Genomic DNA, 25770 nt, shown 5'->3' with positions numbered 1-25770 from the left:
ATATCCATCCCATGCCACTTTCCTAGACGTTGACCTCCATCTGTCCAATGGCCAGCTGCACACATCCGTCTTCCTAAAATTCACAAACCCAAACATCCTGGCCGCCCCATTGTAGCTGGTTACCAAGCCCCCACAGAATGTATCTCTGCCTACGTAGATCAACACCTTCAACCCATTACATGCAGTCTCCCATCCTTCATCAAAGACACCAACCACTTCCTCGAACGCCTGGAATCCGTACCCAGTCTGTTACCCCCGGAAACCATCCTTGTAACCATTGATGCCACTTCCCTATACACGAATATCCCGCACGTCCAGGGCCTCGCTGCAATGGAGCACTTCCTTTCATGCCGATCACCTGCCACCCTACCTAAAACCTCTTTCCTCGTCACCTTAGCCAGCTTCATCCTGACCCACAACTTCTTCACTTTTGAAGGCCAGACATACCAACAATTAAAGGGAACAGCCATGGGTACCAGGATGGCCCCCTCGTATGCCAACCTATTTATGGGTCGCTTAGAGGAAGCCTTCTTGGCTACCCAAGCCTGCCAACCCAAAGTTTGGTACAGATTTATTGATGACATCTTCATGATCTGGACTCACAGTGAAGAACAACTCCAGAATTTCTTCTCCAACCTCAACTCCTTTGGTTCCATCAGATTCACCTGGTCCTACTCCAAATCCCATGCCACTTTCCTAGATGTTGACCTCCATCTGTCCAATGGCCAGCTGCACACATCCGTGGGATGGATATGTGTGTGTGTGTGTGTGTGTGTGTGTGTGTATGTGTGTGTGTGTGTGTGTGTGTGTGTGTGTGTGTGTGTGTGTGTGTGCGAGTGTACACCTGTCCTTTTTTTCCCCTAAGGGAAGTCTTTCCGCTCCCGGGATTGGAATGACTCCTTACCCTCTCCCTTAAAACCCACATCCTTTCATTTTTCCCTCTCCTTCCCTCTTTCCTGACGAAGCAACTGCCAGTTGCGAAAGCTCGTAATTCTTTGTGTGTGTTTGTGTGTTTTGTTCATGTGCCTGTGTGCCGGTGCTTTCTCGCTTGGTAAGTCTTGGAATCTTTGTTTTTAATAAATGGTATTGACTGGTTGCTTTGGAAGAGGAGTTCAGGCAATACACTGCATTGAACAGATACTTCCATATCTTAGTTGTTCGATTTGGGCCAAGCGTTCATTCATTATGATCTAGGATTATATATTAGCTACTGTCTTGTTAAAGAAAACTCCCCGAAGCAGATGCAAAAACTCCTAAGTTCTATTTATTGGTCACTGAACCTTTTGCATATTAAGAATTTCTCAGTGAAATGCAGTGAAGACTGCTAGTCAAGAAGAAGTAGAGATGTAATTACAGTTGGGGACCTGACAAGATTTATAAGCTTTTAAAAATAGTACTGTTACAGAGAAACTATAATTAAAGCTTATAATATAAAAGCTAGAAGTGTTGAGTTGCCTCAACAAAATGAAAATGAACTTTAACAGTTGCAAATATGCGTTTCATAAGTAACAGTCAAGTTATACAGCTTCAGAGATCATGTAATATACATTGTGCTAAAAATCAACTGGAACTTAATTCGTAAGCACTGACATGAGGTTAACTCCAGGGAGAAGACAAGTGGCCATAAAGAGTGAGTCTTTAAAAGTCAGACAACTATAGGCCAAAGAGTTTTCAGAGATGGTAAAAACCTGAGGGACAGCTACTCAGTGAAATAGAAAAACAGAGACACTACTTATGTACTAACAATGAAATAAGTGATTTGGGAACATGAAATGCTTTAGCATGTATGTATGACTCAGTCAAGAAGTTGTAGTGATTGCATACCTCACATAATCTAACTTATGATAATACTATGAAAAGGATAGTTTTCTAATCGCCATGTAGAGGAGATGTTGAAACAGAGACAGACACAACAAAAAGATTGCCAAACACAAGCTTTCAGCCAAAAGACCTTCTCCTAAATTGGACCACATACACACACATTCATGCAAGCACAACTCAAGCACATGCACGCACACCAACCCACGCACACAAGCATGCACACATATGACCACTGCCTTTTTGTTGTTGTGCCAGTCTGCAATTCAACATCTCCTCTATATGGTGAGTAGCAATATATCCATTTGGTAATACTGTCATTATTCTATTCTGGATTTTCCATTGTATAATTTAATATAAAATTTAGAGCTGCTTGTACAGGGTAGATATAAATGAACTTTGAACAATAGTTTACCTGGAGTGTGCACTAAATATTAGGAACCTTGCAATTAACTGTTTGCTATATGCTCAGATGTCCATCAGCAAGGTTAAGATATCTAAACAAGTCTTTTGAGAATCCATGAGCCGCTCAAGAGACCTCTTGGTGCTAAAGTGGTTTCCATTATTTCATGTTCCAGCTTGTCAGCCAAAATCAGCTTTTGAGTCTACTCAGGATGGAGCAATTACTGTTTCTTCAGCAGAATGCAGCTATTATTAACCTCCCCACTACAATGTATGGATCAAAAAGACCTGAGAGCAAAAAAATGCACATACTGCAGTGGCAGGTGGTGGGAGTGGCTTGTGACCTTGAGCAGCTTTACATCTATTCTGTCTTCAGATGTAGACATGGCTGTATCCTTGTCAGAGGTGAGTGACCTTTTATTATTCACAAATGGTGAAAGAAAACTCGAGCTGGGTCAATATGACCCCACATTGTATGATATATTCTGCCAATGTCAATTCAGAGCCAATTCTGTTTTTTAATAGAATGGCATGGCTGAATCTGTTGTATTTCTTTATGAAGAAGTCTTTCTACATTTTTAAGCACATCTGAATTGATTCAGCTGTGGCAAACAGCTCATGTTCCCTAAATTCAACAAGAACTTGAAAGATTGGCAATGCCAATTTTTTGATGATGACGATTACTCTTCTGAAGAAGTATCTGACAGTCAGGATGAAAATAATGTGATCCTAAATGACCACAATGAACCAGATGCCTCTGAAGTTTTTCCTGAAGAGCATGCAATGTTGGAGGATCAGTTTATTCTACAAACTTCATAATACTTGATAGTGGATGAAACAGTTCTCTGTTTCGGGGCTAATAGCTTCTTTAAAATGTACACTCCAGCAAAATCTGACAAATATGGAATGAAAACTGTATCACTTTGTAACAAGAGAACCTTCTTCTATATATGTATCCCTTATATATAGGGGAAGAAAGAATAACTTACCAAAAACATTTCCAGTCATGAACTCTTATCAATGATTTCTGTATGAATTTTTCTAATTTTTCTGACAATTTTCCTTTCGATCTTTTCCACCCTGTACTTGTATATTTTTTTGCCACTCACGATTTCTAACTCCCCAAACTGTCCTCTCTTGCCATGATGAATCTCATCTCATATTACATCCATTCTTTTTGAAAAAATGCCTTTGCACTATCAAAACTAAGGACCCACATTCTATTTCTCAAAACTTGATTGTCCTTTGGAGTTACTCCAAAAGGCCTAATATTGAAAGTCCCTGTTTCTGAATGGTATCATCCACCATGCCAACTTCTAATTGCAACAACGTGCCAGACTTCACCTCAAAAAGCTATCCCACCTTCTCCTAAACTACCTGAACAGTGCTATTTCCCTTCCTGTCCCTCTGCAGCTACCTAAGCAGCCACACCATCAACCACCACTCCTCTCCTACAAACTGTGTTTGGCAAACCTCCTTAACATCCCACAGCCTTCACCACTGCCTCCCAGGCCAAGAATAACCCATAATACCAAGAACCAGTCACAACATTACAGCATCCTTAATCTCTCATCTAAAGCACTCTCCCCTTCTAAATTATCTGTATTATCTAAGGGCCTCACTTTCAGCCCTAAACCTGCACTTGAACATGCCTTTGGTTAAGGGCCTACTTTCCTTGACACATAATAGCACTTGGAAATATCACTTTGCAACCCAGCCCCAAAACCTTTCCAACAGAGAACCTGGCATTGAACCTTGCCTTGAACAGTTCAGACCACAATCCCAGCTTGATCCACTACTACTGCCTCAAAATCATCCCTTACAAGTCTTCCAAGAATTCCTCACATCCAGCACTGCTTCACAATCCTTCATCAGGTCCCTACATTATGTTAGTTAGTTATATTACTTGTTCCATGGATCATGAACACGATTCTTTCGTAATGATGTGGAACGTGTCAAAGTACACAAGATTCATTTATCCCAAATAATCATTGTTAGTCTTATATACGGTACAATTGTTAATGCTTACTGTATTTCTTTGGCCTATGTCTAAAAATTCATCTATGGAGTAGAAGGAGTTGTCATTCAGGAATTCCCTTAACTTACTTTTGAATGCCGATTGGTTGTCTGTCAGACTTTTGATATTGTTTGGCAATTGACCAAAAATCTTTGTGGCAGTATAATTCACCCCCTTTTGTGCCAATGTCAAATTCAATGAACGGTAGTGAAGGTCACCCTGTCTCCTAGTATTGTAGCTGTGGACTGTGCTATTAATTCTGAAGTGATCTGGGTTACTAACAACAAATTTCATTAGGCTGTATATATATATATTGTGAAGCTACTGGCAATATCCCTAATTCTTTAAATAATTGTCTACAAGATGATCTTGGATGAGCCCCAGACATTATTCTGATAACACGTTTTTGTGCAATAAATACCTTCTTTCTTAGTGATGAATTTCCCCAAAAGATGATTCCGTAAGAAAGCAACAAATGAAAATATGCATGGTAAGCTAACTTACTGATGTGCTTGTCTCCAAAATTTGCAATGACACTAATAGCATAGGTAGCTGAGCTCAATCGTTTCAGTAGATTGTCAATGTGTGTCTTCCAGTTTAAATTCTGATCAATACAGACACCCAGAAATTTTGAACAATCTGCTTTAGCTAAAGATTTTCCCCCACACTCTATATTTATTTCCGGTGTTATGCCTTTCCCTGTACTGAACTGTATGTACAGTGTTTTTTCAAAGTTCAGTGAAAGTCCATTTGCGGAAAACCACCTAATAACTCTTTGAAAAACATTATTTGCATTTTCCTCAGCTGATTCTTGCTTTTTAGGCTTGATTACAATACTTGTGTCATCTGCAAAGAGAACCAAGTTTGCATCTTCATGAATATAATTAGGCAAGTCATTAACATATATTAAAAACAATAAAGGCCCCAAGACCGAACCCTGTGGTACCCCATTCTTGATACATCCCCAGTCTGAATAATCTGATGCCCTTTGTGTACTATGTGGGTTTACTGTTTCAACCTTCTGCATTCTACCAGTTAAATATGAAGTGAACCATCTGTATACTGAACCATTCATTCCATAGTACTTCAGCTTATCTAAGAGGATTTCATGATCCACACAATCAAAAGCCTTAGAGAGATCACAGAAAATCCCAATTGGTGATGCTCTACTATCCAGAGCATTTAAAATTTGATCAGTGAAAGCGTGTATAGCACTATCTGTTGAAACACCTTTCTGAAAACCGAACTGACATTTTGTTAAAACGTTATTCCCACTAATGTGTAAAGTTACTTTTGAGTACATTACTTTTTCAAACACTTTTGTGAAGGATGTCAGAAGTGAAATAGTACAATAATTGTTGCCGTCTGTCTTGTCACCTTTTTTATACAAGGGTTTAACTATGGCATATTTCAATCTGTCAGGAAATATTCCCTGATTCAATGAGCTATTACATATGTGGCTAAGAACTCGACTTATCAGGTGCGGACAAGATTTTAGTATTCTATTGGAGATACCGTCAGTTCCATGTGAGTTTTTATTCTTAAGTGAATTTATTATTTTCTTAATTTCAGACGGTGAGGTGGGTTGGATTTCAATTTCATTTGTTTGCACCGGGAATGCCTCTTTCATATAGAGTTCTGCCCTATCTGGTGAGCAGCTGGTGCCTATATTTTCCACTACATTTATAAAATGATTATTAAAAATATTTTCAACCTGTGATTTTTCGTTTATAAGCTTTTCATTGTGCTTAACAGTAATACTGTTGTCCTGTGACCTTGGTTGCCCTGTTTCCCTTTTAACTATATTCCATATTGTTTTAACTTTGTCATCAGATGTGCTAATCTCAGACTTGATACACATACTTCTGGATTTTTTATAACTTTCCTTAATATATTACAATATTTCTTAGAATGGTTGAGCTTTTCTTCATCTCGACGTATTCTAGTGTCTTGGTATAGTTCCCATTTCCGGCTACAAGAAATTTTAATCCCTTTAGTCAGCCATGGTTTTTTATCAAGTTTATTTGAATTATGATTCACTAATTTCTTAGGAAAACTGTTTTCAAATATACCCACAAGTTTATCATGGAATAAGTTAAATTTAACATTTGCATCAGGTTCCCAATAAACATCCTCCCAGTCTATCCTTTTTCAAGCTTTCCTTAAATTGTTGAATTGTTATATGGTTAATTGGGCGTATTATTTTTTTTTTTTTTTTCACATTACTGTATGGAGCAAAGTCATGAATTGAAAGTAGCTGTGCATCGTGATCAGAAAGCCCGTTCTTAATAGGATAGGTGCTTACTTCTTTTAATTTATCTTGGTCTATGAAAATGTTATCTATCAGGGTGCTACTGTCCTCTGCAGAATTCCAGGCTCTACATTCCATAAAAGTCAATGACTCCATCAATAGATGGAAGATGAAAACAGATTTAAAGTAAAATTTAAAGAATTTCTACTTGAACAATGTTTTTATTCAGTAAATGACTATTTAGGCCACTAAATAATTCTGAAAATGTTTATGAATTTTTTAAATCTGATGGACAGCTTTTGAGTGTGGTAAAATCTTTGCTGAATTATTGTAGTGAATATAAGGGCTTCCTGTTTAGGGAAGACAAAAGGAAAGCCTTAGGGCAAACAGACTATGCAGTTACAAAACTGTTAGTATACATGTATGAAAAATTGTATTACTGTGTCTTTTATGACCAAGTATTATTCTTTGTACATTTTTTGTCCAATTTTGTATGTATTTTTCTTTGTACTACTAAATGTAAAATTTTGTATGTTCCTTTTGCACAGATTGTTTCCCATAAATTTACATGTACCTTTGGACAACATCCATACAATATTTATTGTCTATGGATGGATAAATAAATAAATAAATAAATAAATATCATCCTCCCAGGAGACAAAGGATCTACCACTGTAGTACTTGATCAAAAGGAGTATGTTAGTAAAGGTCTACACCAGCTGTCTGACACCTCTAAGACAGTGTCTGCTGTGAATATCCCATTCCTGTGATTCAAATTAGTCTGCAGTCCCACCTTAAAAACTGAGACTCCTCATAAGGACTAACATCTCAATCCATAGAACTTCTCACCCCACCCAAATGATGCACCCCCACCTCTTAGCTTCTTCCTAAGATCCATAAACCCGATCATCATGGCCGTCATATAATTGCTCGCTTCAAAGCACACCCCAAACATATATCTGTCTCAGTTGATCAACACCTGCAGCCCACAGTGCAAAGGCTCCCCTCCTACATCAAAGATACCAACTATTTTCTAGATCGTCTGAAATCTGTGCCCATCCCACTCCCACCACACACCTTGCTTGTCACCATTGATGCCACCTCCCTCAAAACCAACATCCCCCAGGTACATGGTCTGTCTTCTGCTGAACATTTCCTCAGTCAGCACCCACCTGACTCCAAACCTATGACACCCTTCCTACTCACCTTAATCAACTACTACTACTACTACTACTACTACTACTACTACTACTACTACTACTTCACCTTTGAGGGGCAGACATACATACAGATCATGGTTACGGGCATGAGAACTGTGATGGCTCCTTCTTATGCCAACCTTTTAATGGGTCACTTGGAAGGGTCTTTGCTGGGATCCATTAGTCTTCAGCCCCTGGATTAGTTTCAATACGTTGATGACATCTTTACCATATGGACTCATGGTGAGGCTGACCTGCTAAAATACTTGGAATCTCTGAATACCTTCTCCCAATTAAATTTCACATGGCCCTATTCTGAATCCCATGCCACTTTCCTTGATGTTGACCTCATCCTCACTGAAGGCCAGCCCAGACTTCTGTCCACATTAAACCTACCAACAAACAACAGTACTTACATTTTGACAGTTGCCATCCTTTCCATGTCAAACATTCCCTCCCATACAGCCTTGGCATCTGAGGCCAACACATTTGTTTGGATGCAGACTCTTTACAGCAACACACTACCACTCTCACTACAGCCTTCACTGCATGTAATTACCCCACAAGCTTAGTTAAAAGCAGATTTCCCGGGCCATCACATCCAATCCTGGTACTGCTGATCCCTCCCCAAAACAGCTTCGGAGCACACCATTGGTGACTCATTATTACCCTGGTGTGGAATGTGTCAGTCAGCTTCTTTGACACAGCCATGACTTCCTAAAATTATGCCCTGAAATGAGATCCATTCTGTCTGAAATTTTGCCCACCACACCTAGAATAGCTTTCTGTCACCCTCCCCCCCCCCCCCCCCCCCCCAATCTCTGCAATATTCTTGTCAAACCCTATGCTCCTTCTGCACCCATCTTCCTACCCTATTGCTCCTACCCCTGTGACCATCCCTGCTGCAAGACTTGCCCTGAGCTCCCTTCTACCACCACCTATAACAGCCCTGTAACTGGAGAAACATGTACTATCAAAGGGAGAGCCACCTGGGAAATGACATGTCATATACCAGGTATTATATAAACACTGTGAAGCCATCTACATCAGCATGACTATCACCAAATTATCAATTAGAATGACTGAGCCTAGGCAGAGTGTGTATACTGGCAAGTCACAATATCCAGTTGCAGAGCATGCTCTACAACATGACATTCGTGACCTTGGCACCTATTTTACCACAAGTGTCATTTAGATTCTTCCCCCAGACACCAGCTTCTCAGAACTCCACAGGTGAGAACTAGCACTATAACATGTCCTTGGTTCTCACTGCCCACCTGGCCTCAGTTTACATTAATTTCTGTCGTCTCAGCTTTTCTTCACTGTATCTAATCTTTGCTTCACTCCATTTTAGTTTTCTTTCATTGCCTTTCCCATTGTGGCAAAACAAGTGCTGCATCACTGGAGAAATACAGAGGCGAGCAAGTATGCTGGGACTTACCCCAGTTCACTGCTAGTAGCGTCATGTCACCGCAGTGCATCTGTGTGTAGCACATGAGTATTGCACCATAATTTAAGAATTGAATCAAAAGTTAAAGTTGCTTTCCCAAACATTGTTAGCATGTGCTTTAGTATATTAATTTGTGAACTGTCAAATCTCAGAATGGTTGGGTGAGATTTCTCCCTAAATGCATTGTTTTAAGAAAATAAATAAGTGGCACTAAATAATAAAGTTAGAAATGCAAAAATTGGTCATAATGTGCAGATGCATGTCAAAATTAACTGGTACAAGTCTCAATGTGATTAAACAAATATTTTAGGTCAGAATCTGCATTTTTAAGAAAAACTGAAGGCGCTAAATATTAGACTTAGAAATATAAAAATATGCATGAAGCTTCAGTTCAATATAAAAACATTAATTATGTAACCCCATTGTGCTACCTCTAATAGTTTTCAAGCACTTTGCAGAAAACTAAGTCTGGAACTAAAACATCCTTATTTGTAGTGGATTAAGTATATGGTATATCAGAGCTAGAAAGTTTTGGTGAAAGCATGCAATGAAACCTATTAAATAATAGAGCTATAACAAGTTTCAAGTCCTGGACATAAATAATAACAAATGCAAGGTCTCATAAAGTTGTAGTTCAGAGGTCGGGTTCTACTGTCAGTTCCATTCTGAAAATTCTAGATGGCAAAATTTAAATCAGGCGAGCTAAAACTTTTTCTGTAATTTTAACCAAATTAACTACACACATACAAAAATTATGAAGATTCTAAATTAATACACAACATTTTTATAAAATATTGTGTGTCGGAGGAAGCAGCCATTTAGAGGCTGCTACCATGGGCATAGGGCAAATGACAAAAGGTATTCTTTTGACCGTCTGCGGCGCCACATATATAAATACAGCCTGAGAGGCAAGACTAGGCTTCACTTCACACCCACAGTGTACCATCTGCATCAGTCAGACACCGGAGTAAGTGCTGCCTCAGATTGCAACAGAGGCAGGCTGTTACTAAATGCATATTTTCAGTAATAATGGAAAGTGAACTCATGAGGACTGTACACCATCCTGGATCACATAGATTTCACAGAAGTAACTGTTATTGTACTGCCCATAATGTTAACAAAATCTGCATGACCAACTTTTGTGGCGAGTAATTATTTTGATCATCAGAAGTCAGGGCGAAAGACAATTTAATAGGAACTTACCATAGAGGTCACCCCGGAAGTGCTGTTTAGGGTAGAGAGATTTATTGTCAGAAGTAACATACTGAATACTACAATGTTGAGCATGTCAAACTTTACCAAATGTGTCTATCAATTAGAACTCAAAATCTTAATTTATAATTACAGTCCTGATCTTGATTTACAATATTTTTTCATATTACTTACAACTGATTATATTATTATTATTAACCTGCCACCCCACACATGGTGCATATCATCCAGAGAATTGAACAGTGAAAGTGACTGGTAGAAAACAACAAACTCGGTAGGCACTAACAGGATACTGAAGTGAAATAGGCAGAAACCAGTGTAAGAAGAATGCCAAGATGTACTCGTGAGTGTGGTACATAAACTGAGAGTGTTAGCCACAATAACCTTTATTGTGATGGAAGGAGGGAAGAAGATGATGGTAGATCACAGGTGCCACCAGTGCTGAGGTTAATGGTGCATCATCATGGAGCTGCAAGACACCTGCCAGCTGCATGTGCTCACCAGTGCCAAGCCCACCTCCCCTGCCCCCCCCCCCCCTCCACTGGAGCTACTGCAGTAAGCAATAACCGCTACCACCCTCACTGCCACAGCTGCTGCTGCCTGTATTATGTTGCAATGTGTCGCATCACGTTCGCTGGTACATCACTCCGGCATCTTCATCAAGGTCAAGAAATTAAGTTAAGTCAAGAATATTTAAAGTATTTGTTAGTTGCTGCTAACAGGCTACTAAAAATGGAGAGCTATGTGAAGCTGAAGGTGGAACCAGCTTATATGGTCCTACTTAAGACTGGATTTATTGTTAAGTAGGAGTGGGAGTCGGAGGACTAGGCCAAGTTGCAGGGGATCAAGCAATACAGGCAGTGACAGAGATAATGAGCGATGCACCTAAGAATAGAGCAACTCTATCAACCCAAAGGCGTGTGTGAGGTACAGGGTACAGGATCATGGTTGGGTGTGGAACATCAGAAACAGATGTCGGCCGTGCAATGATCATAAATATAGACGTTTCTTGTTTTCCCAGAACTATTTTATCTTTTAAATATTAACAGACATAGATAAAGGACTACAATAAGATAAATGTTGAAGCAACAAGTAGCAGGTGTTACTGAGAACAGTAACCCTTAGTTGCCAAACCTGCTGTGACCCAGCATATACATCATTAAAAATAAGTAAGTTTAAACAGCAATATATATAGAACTATGATATCTTGCTGACAACGCTAATAATCAGTCGCCAGACCTGCTGTGATCCAACATACACATACATAAAAGGAGTTTAAACAGCAATATATATATATATATATATATATATATATATATATATATATATTAAAAACAAAGATTCCAAGACTTACCAAGCGGGAAAGCGCTGGTAGACAGGCACAATAAAATAACACACAAACACACACACAAAATTTCTAGCTTTCGCAACCAACGGTTGCTTCTTCAGGAAAGAGGGAAGGAGAGGGAAAGACGAAAGGATGTGGGTTTTAAGGGAGAGAGTAAGGAGTCATTCCAATCCCGGGAGTGGAAAGACTTACCTTAGGGGGGAAAAAGGATAGGTATATACTTGCGCGCGCGCGTGCGCAAGCGAGCGAGCGAGCGAGCGAGCGAGAGCGCGCGCACGCACACACACACACACACACACACACACACACACACACACACACACACACACACACACACACACACATATCCATCCATACATATACAGACACAAGCAGACATATTTAAAGGCCAGTCGAGGCGGAAGTGCAGAGGCAAAGATGATGTTGAATGACAGGTGAGGTATGAGTGGCGGCAACTTGAAATTAGCGGAGATTGAGGCCTAGTGGATAACGAGAAGAGAGGATATATGGATATATTGAAGGGCAAGTTCCCATCTCCGGAGTTCGGATAGGTTGGTGTTGGTAGGAAGTATCCCGATAACCCGGACGGTGTAACACTGTGCCAAGATGTGCTGGCCGTGCACCAAGGCATGTTTAGCCACAGGGTGATCCTCATTACCAACAAACACTGTCTGCCTGTGTCCATTCATGTGAATGGACAGTTTGTTGCTGGTCATTCCCACGTAGAAAGCATCACAGTGTAGGCAGATCAGTAGGTAAATCACGTGGGTGCTTTCACATGTGGCTCTGCCTTTGATCATGTACACCTTCCGTGTTACAGGACTGGAGTAGGTGGTGGTGGGAGCGTGCATGGTGCAGGTTTTACACCGGGGGCAGTTACAAGGGTGGGTGTCAGAGTGTAGGGAAGGCGGTTTGGGGATTTCATAGGGATGAACCAAGAGGTTACGAAGGTTAGGTGGAGGGCGGAAATACACTCTTGGTGGAGTGGGGAGGATTTCATGAAGGATGGATCTCATTTTTGGGCAGGATTTTAGGAAGTCGTATCCCTGCTGGAGTTCTCCTTCCCTCTTTCCTGACGAAGCAACCGCCGGTTGCGATAGCTCGAAATTTTGTGTGTGTGTTTGTGTGTTATTTTATTGTGCCTGTCTACCGGCGCTTTCTCGCTTGGTAAGTCAAACTATGTTATCTTGCTGACAATGCTAATAATCAGTCACCAAACCTGCTGCAACGCAACATACACAGACATAAAAGGTGCTTTAACAGTACATGTATATATCTATTTCAGTAAAATTAAAACTATGTAATCAATCTAGTCACAAGCCCAGAGTACAACTGCTAGCGGCTGTAAAACATTTGTTAATAACAGTATTTTCAACTGTTCACTGATTGAGCACTCAACAGTGCTCTGTCAAAAGGCTCTTCATGTGGCTTACCACTAAACAAATTCTGATTCAACAGCGTACATTAAACAACAGGAAATACCAACAGCACTCTGTTAAAAGGTAGTAATCTTTGCCAAGTTATTAATAATCACAGAGCAATGACATATTTGGTTATAACAGTAATTTCAACTGTATGCTCATTGAATACTCAACATCATTCTGTTGAAAGGCTCCTCTTGTTGCTTGCAATTAAACAAAATGCCATTCAATGGTGCACTTTAACATCAACAGGAATATCAACAGCACTCTGTCAAAAAGTAGTAATCTTGTCAACAGTATTTAATAATCACAGAGCAATGACATATTTGGTAATAACAGTAATTTCAACTGTACATTCATTGAATACTCAACATTGCTCTGTCGAAAGGCTCCTCCTCTTGCTTGCCGTTAAACAAGTTGTCGTTCAACGGTACACGTTAAGAACAACAGGAAAATTCTGGGAACACTACAAGAAAGCCAAGACATGAATCTGCAAGATGCAAACTTGCAGATCAAGTTGACAATCTACCATCCAACGGTGAACACACACGTGCGCCCGAAGGCAGATTCAAACTGTCAAACAGTACACATCGCTCTACCAGGAAGCAATCTTGCCGATGCAACCTTGCGGGCACCAAAATAAATAGCAAACAACTGGCACATACTAGCAACCACGAGCCCACTTTGCGTGAGACAGCTTCAAATACCAATGGCCACAGTTTCACAGACCATCGGACACAGTTTAAACCACCATGTCCTCTTTAGGGGGGGGGGGGGGGGGGGGAGTTACAATGCATAAGGAAAGAGCAATCTTACTACAAGAAGCTGGAAACTCGATAATACAAATGGCAGAACATCATGCATCCAGGCACATTGCCTCACCACCCTTCTGGATGAGTCATTAGACAAACCATGAGGTGTAGCTTCCCACCTCAAACAGCTTACTGTATGATACAGTCCCACTCGCGAAACGTGGCCGTCCACACGCTGTACGCTAGTATGACCTCTTTCTTTGAAAGCCTCCAGCATTGTGACCCCCTCTGGCAATGCACCAGAAGGAGAGCACAGCTCACTAGTCTCTGAGAATCAGTTGTCAGAATCACAAATTAATGAGGACGATTCTGTCAAACCAATAAATCAAAAATCAGGATGATTTCCCAAAAGTAGAATCTGATTTGAATTTCAATGATACTGCAAAGTTAGAACCATTTTATGATGATGAAGTAATTGAAGTAGTGGTCAAAAAGGAGAACATAGAATTAATAACATTATCAGATCATGGAGCTGAGCTCAATATGTCTCAACATCATCCAAGTCAGAGAATGCTAGAAACTTCTTTAAAATCAGTGGAAATGGCTAGTGACAATGTAGAGACGCCAGATTGGATGCAATTACTGTTTGCTAAACTTAAGTCACATCATAAAGAACTAAAAAAGAGTAATAAAGAACTGGACTGTAAGATTTAATCTAGATGCAAAGAACTGAACTATAAGGTGGAATGCAATAGTAAACAGTTAAGTAGTAAGATGGAGTCAAGGAATAAAGCATTAAGGGATGAAATGACCTCAAAACTGAGTTGTTTAAACTATAAAATTGATGCTAACCACCATGATCTACAAGTCAAATTAGGTCAACAGCTAAATGAACTGCATAGTACTTTAAAAAGTGAAACTGACAAAGGTTGCAAAGATTTCAAAGACACAGATGAAATTCTGGAAGGGAAGTTGTCAGAAAGAATAGGCAACGAATCCATACTTTGCTCTAATCAGTCTGAGGAAGTAGATATTCAAGTAAATGCTTGTCACAAAGATATTAAGAAAATGAAAGCTCACTGTGCTAAATTTTGTGAAGATGTTGATAAAAGATTCTTTGACAGAGTGGGAGCAGTAAAATCACAAGTTAAAGAACTAAATACTAATATTACTAATACAGTAGTAACCTCTGGTAGTGCTAGTAATAGTATTGTGCAGCATGTGGCTTCAGTTGAAGCCGCTTTCATCGGATGTCATCAGTTTTTACGTTTTGATCCAGACAAACAAATTCATCTATTAGAGTTCTGGAATGATTTTGAGGATGTTTTGCCTTATGCATGGTCAGAGCAGGAGAAAATTTATTTCATATGAAGTCATTTGTCAGTAGTTGCTTTACGGTGGTCAGCAGAAGTAATGATAAGACACAAAACTCTTTCTGAATTTAAATCTGGGTTTCTGGAGTACTGGTCACACAATAAACAAAATGATATTTTAAGAGAATTTTGGAGTGGTAAAATGTTTGATCCAGGATGTGAATTAGTAAAAGGGTTGTCTAGGAAGTGAGTTACATGGCTATCACATCTGACAGAAAGGATGAAACCATAAATAATTATCATGGGACTAGAAGGTAAGCTGCCTTGGTACTGGCAGAAGAGAGTCATTTCTGCACCTAGCGATAATGTGGAAAGGTTCATTGAATATTTAGAGCTTGTAGAAAGAGTAGCTGCTACTGAGGAGCAGATGGAAAATAATAACAGGTCTTTTAACAATCTCATAAACAACATAAATAATGACAGTGGGAACATGAATGTTAGAAGTGTGGAGATTCAGAATACAAGACCTAATTATCATAATCAAGGCCGCGGTAGATGAAGAGAAGTTAGACAGTCACCATGTTTTCACAAGTTATTACAACGAAAGCAGAAGTGTAAATAATGTGGTGTTGAGACCAGATGCAGAGCAAAATGCTTATCTGATCCTGTATCAAATGAATATAACAGGCTGCATGTGGGAAACTAAATCCTGTCTATGAGGAAATGAGGAAACTGGTGCTCACAAGACAGGGAAAAAAAGAGACAGACAGACCACAGTCAGCCAACACACGCAAACAGAAGGAACAGACAGTAAAAAAAGTGATGTGTTAAACCACTCTCATAAAATAGTTTACAGCATTTTGGACACTTTAGAACAATGGATCACAGAAGAAAAAGGAAATCATATAGTTAACATGGAGGAAGAAATTAATGTGTTTGAGTCTGATGTGGACAATGATGACAACCTGTAGGCTAAAGTTGTGGTAGAGGAAGTAAAGTCAGTTTTGCGAAGTTTTAAAGTGGAGGAATTGATGAATGAAGGGGTAGCAATAATATTGAGGTCAAGGAAAAACTGTAAAAGCCGATGACAGTATTATAGGTAGCAATGTTGGACAAGGATGCAGTTGCTTACAGGTAGAGAATAGTTTAGCTGATGTGCAGAAAATGAAAGTGCAGGTAGGTCTCAAGTGCTCTGATTTGAAATTGGTGGACAGGTTGGAAAAGGCAGGTAAAAATGTAGAGATTAATGAACCCCAGGATATAAGTGTGAACATACTTGCAACTGAACAAAAGTCCTTTAGCTGGAAACAAATTGAGACGGATTTACTAGATGTTTATGAGAAACCAGTTCAGAGTAAAATAACTCACCCCAATATGAAAACTAACATCTCAGGAGTAATAGTGCATTTTCTTCTTGACAGTGGCAGTGAAGCAAGTGCTTTGTTCCAAGCATTTTTTGATTCTATTCCTAATAAGAGTAAATTAACTGCCATGAAAGTAAGTGGTTTGAAAATAATAGGTGCTACTGGAAAAGTTTCTAGACCAGTACAGCATGAAGCTTTGATACCCATTGGTTGAGGTGACATGATAATAGACCATCCTTGTTTAAGTGTTGAGATATTAATAGGTACAAATTTCTTAACAAAGTATCAGGGAAGGATTGATTTTAACCAGAACAACTTAGTTTTAACCTTAACTGACTCTCAGGTAATAAAAGAGCCTTTTATAGGAAGTTATATAGGCAGTAATAATGAAACCTGGGAACTGCCTCTTAGGGTGATGAGGAATAAAGGGTACTTACAGGAACATACTGAATTCAGTAATAATGTACAAGATGTTAATGCAGAAGGGAGCTATATCCTACAAGAAATAGAAGCAAAGGTACAGTCAACAAATCAAATTTCTGATAAACAAAGGGCAGAATCAAGGAAAGTGTTAACCACACATCACAATGTATTCTTGAATACACTTGGTGAAATTAAAGGGTATGAATGCCGTTTGAATGTAAAGCCAGGGCCGGTATTTTTCAAGAAACCTTATCAGATACATGTTTCAAGAAAACAAGCAGTTAAGAATGAATATGTTGGCATGGGGTGTCATTGAGCAAGCAGTTAGTGAATATAATCCTCTTGTTGTTGTGCCTAATCATGATGGAAGTGTTAGATTAGTGTCCTAATAGGCAGTTCCCAGGTTGGATTAGTACTGAAATTGTAATAAGAGAGAGTGACTGTCCCCAGAATATGGATGAGCTAATTCAAAAATTCTGAGGAGCTAGGTACCTTACATCTATGGACATAACTTGCGGTTTCTGGAATTTGCCCCTGCGAAGGGATCACGTAAATATACATCCTTTTTGTATGAAGTAGTGTGCTACTAGTATAAAGTATCCCATTTTGATTAAATATTTCTGTGTGTGCCTTTGTAAAAGTAATGGCTCATGTATTGGGGCAGGAATTGTTAGATAAGGTAAATATTTATGTAGATGATATACTGTTGGCAACTCCTGCATGGGAAGAGCATATCAGTATACTTGACAGGATGCTAGAAGCTATAGAAAAAGGAGGTATGAAATTGAAGTTAGAGGAGACTGAGTGTGTAAGGGACAAAATAAAATTCCTGGGCCACAAAATTAGTAGAGATGGAGTATTACCTGATCCCTCCAAATTATCAGTCATTGAAAAATTTGCAGTGTTCCAAAATAAAAAGCAGCTCAGGTCAATGTTCAGTTTGTTCGGGATCTACCAGCATTGTGTTCAAGATCACTTGTTTAATGCACCTTCTTTACTCAATTTGTCGAAGAAGGATACCCCACAGGTTTGGACTCAAGAGTGCCAGTCTGCTTTAAAGTATTAAAAAACTGTTTGGTAAATAGTCTGCTTTTACACCATCCAGATTTTTTAAAACCTTTTGGCATGTCAGTTGACGCAAGTGGTTATGGGATTGCAGTAGAGGTGTTTCAGATGGAAACAGAAGGCGACAGATAGTTTCATAAAATAATCGCTTTTGCGAGTCAATCACTAAAACCTGCTGAGCGAAATTATGGAATTTTAGAATTAAGAGGCACTGGAGATTGTGTTTGGTATGCAGAAGTTTGAGCATTATTTTTTAGGGCACAAGGTGATAATATGTAGTGATCACAAGGCACTTACATTTTTAAAAACATGCAAACTGTGACATCCAAGACTACCCAAGTGGGCTATGTACCTTCAGCAGTTCGACCTTGAAATTAATTACATACAGGGGAAAAACAATCTGGTAGCAGATGGGTTATCAAAAAGTGCTGAGTTATGCAGAGAATCAGAACTTCCCTTAGCGGATAGGAATGAAGTAAGCATGTTGGCCACACATGGGCTCAAGGAGGAGAGTGGCTTGAAGAAAACATTTAAAAAGTTACGACAGGAGCAGAATGAGAATGGTCAGTTGAGGTTAGTCAAAAGCCATTTTTGAGTCCCTAATTATGTAAAATTAGAACTGCAAGGTTTGCAGGAGAGCTTCTGTAAAGTTTGGAAGGTAGGAGATGAGGTACTGGCAGAAGTAAAGCTGTGAGGACGGGTGTGAGTCGTGCTTGGGAAGCTCAGATGGTAGAGCACTTGCCCGTGAAAGGCAAAGATCCCGAGTTCGAGTCTCGGTCTGGCACACAGTTTTAATCTGCCAGGAAGTTTCATATCAGTGCACACTCTGCTTCAGAGTGAAAGTCTCATTCTGGAAACATCCCCCAGGCTGTGGCTAAGCCATGTCTCTGTAATATCCTTTCTTTCAGGAGTGCCAGTTCTGCAAGGTTCGCAGGAGAGCTTCTGTAAAGTTTGGAAGGTAGGAGACGACGTACTGGCAGAAGTAAAGCTGTGAGGATGGGGTGTGAGTCGTGCTTGGGTAGCTCAGTTGGCAGAGCACTTGCCCGCAAAAGGCAAAGGTCCCGAGTTCGAGTCTTGGTCCGGCACACAGTTTCAGACAAAGCGCACTTCCATCTGACAGGATATGTCAATACACAGAAGTGTTGAATATTGGCAATGGAAAATCCACACGCAAATAAAGCGGTACCACTTCATCCTGAAAGGGTCACTGTGTGGGGCGAGTTCACGGCCTCATTTATCATAGGACCATATTTTTTCAAAGAGACAGGTGCTTCCGACCCTGTTACCTGTACTGTCACTGGTAAGTACTATGAGTGTCTTTTGGACAAACCACGTCATTCCAGCTCTCCAATAGTGTGAGGGTGTGGAGGGGATCATTTTTGTGCAAGATGGTGCACCTCCACAAATTGCAAATACAATTAAGCAGTTACTGAAGCGCCATTTCGGAAATGCTAGAAATTATCAGCTGCCATTTCCCTACAACCTGGCTGTCCAGATCACCTGATCTTAATATGTGTGACTTCTGTCTGTGGGCTATCTGAAATATGTTGTGTTCAGTGTTCTGATTGCAAACTTAGCTGCATTGAAGGAACACATTGCGCGACACATTCTGAACATGACCACGGAAACACTTCGATAAGTTGTGGAAGATGCTGTTTCTCAATTTCAACTTGCTGCAGAAAACAGTGGACAGAATATCGAACATGTTTTGAGCCAGTCACACTAAAATTAATAATTCGATTTTATTTTGATTGATGCTTTTTATGCGGTTTTTGGCCTCCGATGTGATATGATCTTGCCGTGGTGGATGGGCTTATGTAACTAACAGTATCACACCTGTACACTAAGTAGTACAGTTTGTTTAAGGTCAAATGTACATCTTAGGCATTGCTGTGTGATTCATTTGACATTTGCATTTGATCACTATTAAATTATGATGCTTAGAGGGCCATCTATTGCTACATTTTGTAACTGTTTATTTTTCTTCTGCCACATGTTCTCGCCTGTCTCCAAAAAAATGTTCTGTTGCAATTTGACGTCATTCTGACTAATGGTGTTATTTCTACAGTGGTTTAAAATGTTGTTGTTGTTGTCTTCAGTCCTGAGACTGGTTTGATGCAGCTCTCCATGCTACTCTATCCTGTGCAAGCTGCTTCATCTCCCAGTACCTACTGCAACCTACATCCTTCTGAATCTGCTTAGTGTACTCATCTCTCGGTCTCCCTCTACGATTTTTACCCTCCACGCTGCCCTCCAATGCTAAATTTGTGATCCCTTGATGCCTCAAAACATGTCCTACCAACCGATCCCTTCTTCTAGTCAAGTTGTGCCACAAACTTCTCTTCTCCCCAATCCTATTCAATACCTCCTCATTAGTTACATGATCTATCCACCTTATCTTCAGTATTCTTCTGTAGCACCACATTTCGAAAGCTTCTATTCTCTTCTTGTCCAAACTAGTTATCGTCCATGTTTCACTTCCATACATGGCTACACTCCAAACAAATACTTTCAGAAACGACTTCCTGATACATAAATCTATATTCGATGTTAACAAATTTCTCTTCTTCAGAAACGCTTTCCTTGCCATTGCCAGTCTACATTTTATATCCTCTCTACTTCGACCATCATCAGTTATTTTACTTCCTAAATAGCAAAACTCCTTTACTACTTTAAGTGTCTCATTTCCTAATCTAATTCCCTCAGCATCACCCGATTTAATTTGACTACATTCCATTATCCTCGTTTTGCTTTTGTTAATGTACATCTTATATCCTCCTTTCAAGACACTGTCCATTCCGTTCAACTGCTCTTCCAAGTCCTTTGCCGTCTCTGACAGAATTACAATGTCATCGGCGAACCTCAAAGTTTTTACTTCGTCTCCATGAATTTTAATACCTACTCCAAATTTTTCTTTTGTTTCCTTTACTGCTTGCTCAATATACAGATTGAATAACATCGGGGAGAGGCTACAACCCTGTCTCACTCCTTTCCCAACCACTGCTTCCCTTTCATGCCCCTCGACTCTTATTACTGCCATCTGGTTTCTGTACAAATTATAAATAGCCTTTCGCTCCCTGTATTTTACCCCTGCCACCTTTAGAATTTGAAAAAGAGTATTCCAGTCAACATTGTCAAAAGCTTTCTCTAAGTCTACAAATGCTAGAAACGTAGGTTTGCCTTTTCTTAATCTTTCTTCTAAGATAAGTCGTAAGGTCAGTATTGCCTCACGTGTTCCAACATTTCGACGGAATCCAAACTGATCCTCCCCGAGGTCTGCATCTACCAGTTTTTCCATTCGTCTGTAAAGAATTCGCGTTAGTATTTTGCAGCCGTGGCTTATTAAACTGATAGTTCGGTAATTTTCACATCTGTCAGCACCTGCTTTCTTTGGGATTGGAATTATTATATTCTTCTTGAAGTCTGAGGGTACTTCGCCTGTCTCATACATCTTGCTCACCAGCTGGTAGAGTTTTGTCATGACTGGCTCTCCCAAGGCCGTCAGTAGTTCTAATGGAATGTTGTCTACTCCGGGGGCCTTGTTTCGACTCAGGTCTTTCAGTGCTCTGTCAAACTCTTCACGCAGTATCGTATCTCCCATTTCGTCTTCATCTACATCCTCTTCTATTTCCATAATATTGTCCTCAAGTACATCGCCCTTGTATAAACCTTCTATATACTCCTTCCACCTTTCTGCCTTCCCTTCTTTGCTTAGAACTGGGCTGCCATCTGAGCTCTTGATATTCATACACGTGGTTCTCTTCTCTCCAAAGGTCTCTTTAATTTTCCTGTAGGCAGTATCTATCTTACCCCTAGTGAGGTAAGCTTCTACATCCTTACATTTGTCCTCTAGCCATCCCTGTTTAGCCATTTTGCACTTCCTGTCGATCTCATTTTTGAGACGTTTGTATTCCTTTTTGCCTGCTTCATTTACTGCATTTTTATATTTTCTCCTTTCATCAATTAAATTCAATATTTCTTCTGTTACCCAAGGATTTCTAGCAGCCCTCGTCTTTGTACCTACTTTATCCTCTGCTGCCTTCACTACTACATCCCTCAGAGCTACCCATTCTTCTTCTACTGTATTTCTTTCCCCTATTCCTGTCAATTGTTCCCTTATGCTCTCTCTGAAACTCTGTACAACCTCTGGTTCTTTCAGTTTATCCAGGTCCCATCTCATTAATTTCCCACATTTTTGCAGTTTCTTCAGTTTTAATCTACAGGTCATAACCAATAGATTGTGGTCGGAGTCCACATCTGCCCCTGGAAATGTCTTACAACTTAAAACCTGGTTCCTAAATCTCTGTCTTACCATTATATAATCTATCTGATACCTTTTAGAATCTCCAGGGTTCTTCCACGTATACAACCTTCTTTCATGATTCTTAAACCAAGTGTTAGCTATGATTAAGTTGTGCTCTGTGCAAAATTCTACTAGGCGGCTTCCTCTTTCATTTCTTAGCCCCAATCCATATTCACCTACTATGTTTCCTTCTCTCCCTTTTCCTACACTCGAATTCCAGTCACCCATTACTATTAAATTTTCGTCTCCCTTCACTATCTGAATAATTTCTTTTATTTCATCGTACATTTCTTCAATTTCTTCATCATCTGCAGAGCTAGTTGGCATATAAACTTGTACTACTGTAGTAGGTGTGGGCTTCGTATCTATCTTGGCCACAATAATGCGTTCACTGAAAAGGTGAACTTTAATTATAATCACCCTTTACATTTACACACCTCCAAAAACATTTTTGGTTGTACGGCATGTTCCACTGTGTGTTTATTATCCGTGCCATTTTAATGGAGAGTATATTTATTTTACACACCTAATTCTGTAGGATCAAATTGAGGAGCAAATACACAAGCCATATGTTTAGGCAAACACAATCAACAATATACCACAGGAATCACCTTAGTTTTTCAAGGAACTCCTCAACAACATCGAAGGAGTGACCCATGAGGGAACTCTTCAGTTTTTATTTGAAAGAGTGTGGATTGTTGCAAAGATTTTTGAATTCTTATTGTGGCTTATTGAAAATGGATGCAGCAGTATACTGCATACCTTTCTGCATAAGGCACAAGGAAGTAGATTTCTGCCTGGTGTTAACTGAATGAAAGCTGCTAACTATTGGACATAAGCTGATACTGTTAGAAAGAAACTTCCACATGGGAAAAATATATTAAAAACAAAGATTCCAAGACGTACCAAGCGGGAAAGCGCCAGTAGACAGGCACAATAAATAAAACACACAAACAATCACACAAAATATCTAGCTTTCGCAACCAACGTTTGCTTCTTCAGGAAAGAGGGAAGGAGAGGGAAAGATGAAAGGATGTGGTATATATGTAGAGGTAGGGGGGGGAGGGGAGAGAGAGAGAGAGAGAGAGAGAGAGAGAGAGAGAGAGAGAGAGAGAGAGAGAGAGAGAGAGAGAGAGAGTATAACTGTCATTCCCTCATCTGTAATGTGTTAAAAAAAATAACATTAGAGTTAGTATATGTAAATGCATAATGTTACAGTTCTGAAGATGTTAGTCTTACCTGTTGAAACTGATTCGATAAAAAACAGTTTTGAACACATTCTTGGCTATAAAAATGTCTTTAATGATGATTAAGTGTAGCAAAGTCTTTGTCAGCGCACTATGTGGCTCCAAAGTGTTGTGCTATTAAATGACTGTCGAAAGAGCTGTTATGTATGTAGAACAGTAAATAAAGGCTGCTTTCCTAGTTACACTAATCAGCTGCAATTACACAACAAGAAGCTTCAAATTCTGGGGGACATACTCATTCCCGTTGAAAAATAATTGTTATTATGTAGCATATGATGGTTTATTTGAAGTTAATGTATTTATCCATGTTATACAGTAGTTTGTAACTTGGTTTATAGGCCTATACAAAATACGTTAGTGCCAGCAAATACGTCCAAGCTCAAAATCAAATGTTTACATAATGCGTGAGAGTCACTAATAAGATATAACTTTAATATAGTTTTAAATTTCTAAGGTATTCATAATTTAGTGGCTTAATGAATTATTTTGCATCTTTAATGCAGACTATCGATTAGCAACTGATAGCTGAAGGATTCCCTAACTATAGGTTGTTGATGTATTTGCTGTGTGCACATCAGAAACAAAATCTGACATATGGGACTTGGAATTTTGACAGACGACATGCAAGCAGAGTGGTATGGATATCTAATAACAAATGTACATCAAACTACATTATTTCAAACAATAAATATTTATTCTTATTTACAGTTACATATACAATTGGGGTGTTAAGTGCTTTATCATGGTGAGATATAATTTCTGAAAAATAAAATTTTGTTTTAAATTTTGCTAGTATATGAGCTGTATCCATGAAATATTCAGTGGCGCTCTTAAATGGTCTACTTATTCTAACTCTAGCAAACTGCCACCCAGTAAAATCATAAAATTCACATAGTGGCCATGTGACAGGGTCTGACATAAATGTTATTGTCGCCATGTGATACTTGTCTACCTATTGTATTACTTCAATGCATCATGGTTCATCATAACCTTAGAGCAGTGTTACTGAAGGACAAAGCAATCATACAACAGTCCAGTATATTTGACTTATACAGCGAACACATAACAATCAAATATATTTAACTTATACATCATTTGCCAATGCAAGCCAGCAGCATGACAAATGCTTTTTAAGTAAAACACTATGTACAGATTGGTGCACGGCTTCATAAAGTTTTGTACAGAATCGAGTCCCCCATGGCACACTGAAGCTACTCTTAATTACGCACGTAGTTTCTCAACTTGATGATGTGTTGTCAGGGGTCACAGCCTTCTTTCTTTCCTTCACAACATCATATTTTTCTCCATCTTGCGCTTTCAATACATACATAAATGCTGCTACTCCAAGTACAAGACTATAAAAAATCACCTCGTGCTGTTTGTCGTGAGAAAAGAATGCTTCTCTTTGGAGGCGCGCTTCATATTTAGCTTTATCTTTCTGTTTACGGGCAAAAGTTTCACCATAATGTGCTTGCGTCCACTCGTCGAAGTCATATATAGGTGTCCTTCCAGTAGGTGCTGGGGGCTTAGCTCGGTGCATCCTCGATTTATAGAATTTCGCTTCTGGATCGTCTTCAACATCTACCGTTCCTGCAGATGCAAACTGCGGCCCTGCAGTGTGCAGTATACCCTTGTCATACAACTTTCTCAGTTTCAAATTACCGAGAACTTCATACGCCGTTGTTATGTCACGAAATTTTTGAGATGCTTCTTCGCTTCCTTTATTTTTATCAGGGTGATATACCATTGATAATTTATAATATGCATTCTTAATGTCACTTTGTGTTGCTTTGGGTGTAAGACCTAAAGCATCGTAGTGAGATTTGATACGTTGTGGACTCGAAGTAAAAAACCTTTTCGGATGAAGATGACCTCCGAACTTTGTCGCCCGCAACAGGTACATTGTGAGGATGTCTTCTTATTCTGTTGACATTATCAAAATTACACAGTACTTCGACATGGAACTTTTACAAACACTGTACCCACATCTTCCGACATTTCAAAACATCAACTGCACAGCTTAAAGATATTTATTTGTATGACTGCTGAATGCTCAATCATACACTCTGATTTCTTACTTGTGGAAGGGATATGTATTTTAAAGCTCATAAAAATATAAATTCTTCTTGCTTACAGTTCGTAAATTATATATGATATTTAATAAATTAATTTGTGGCAGTTTTAC

General features: G+C 39.3%; 1 protein-coding gene across 1 annotated transcript; it reads right to left on the bottom strand.

Moving 5' to 3' along the window:
* Window positions 1–24257: 24257 nt before the first annotated feature.
* Window positions 24258–25640, bottom strand: LOC126283970 (dnaJ homolog subfamily C member 30, mitochondrial). The gene has a single exon (XM_049982428.1). It carries the CDS (start codon window positions 25486–25488, stop codon window positions 24823–24825), a length of 666 nt encoding a protein of 221 aa, XP_049838385.1. The 5' UTR covers window positions 25489–25640; the 3' UTR covers window positions 24258–24822.
* Between the last annotated feature and the right edge of the window lie 130 nt (window positions 25641–25770).

The sequence above is a fragment of the Schistocerca gregaria genome, chromosome 8, assembly GCF_023897955.1.
Source record: "Schistocerca gregaria isolate iqSchGreg1 chromosome 8, iqSchGreg1.2, whole genome shotgun sequence".
Taxonomy (NCBI): Eukaryota; Metazoa; Arthropoda; class Insecta; order Orthoptera; family Acrididae; genus Schistocerca; species Schistocerca gregaria.
The sequence above is the reverse complement of the archived record's forward strand: the minus strand, read 5'-3'. Positions and strand labels throughout refer to the sequence as shown.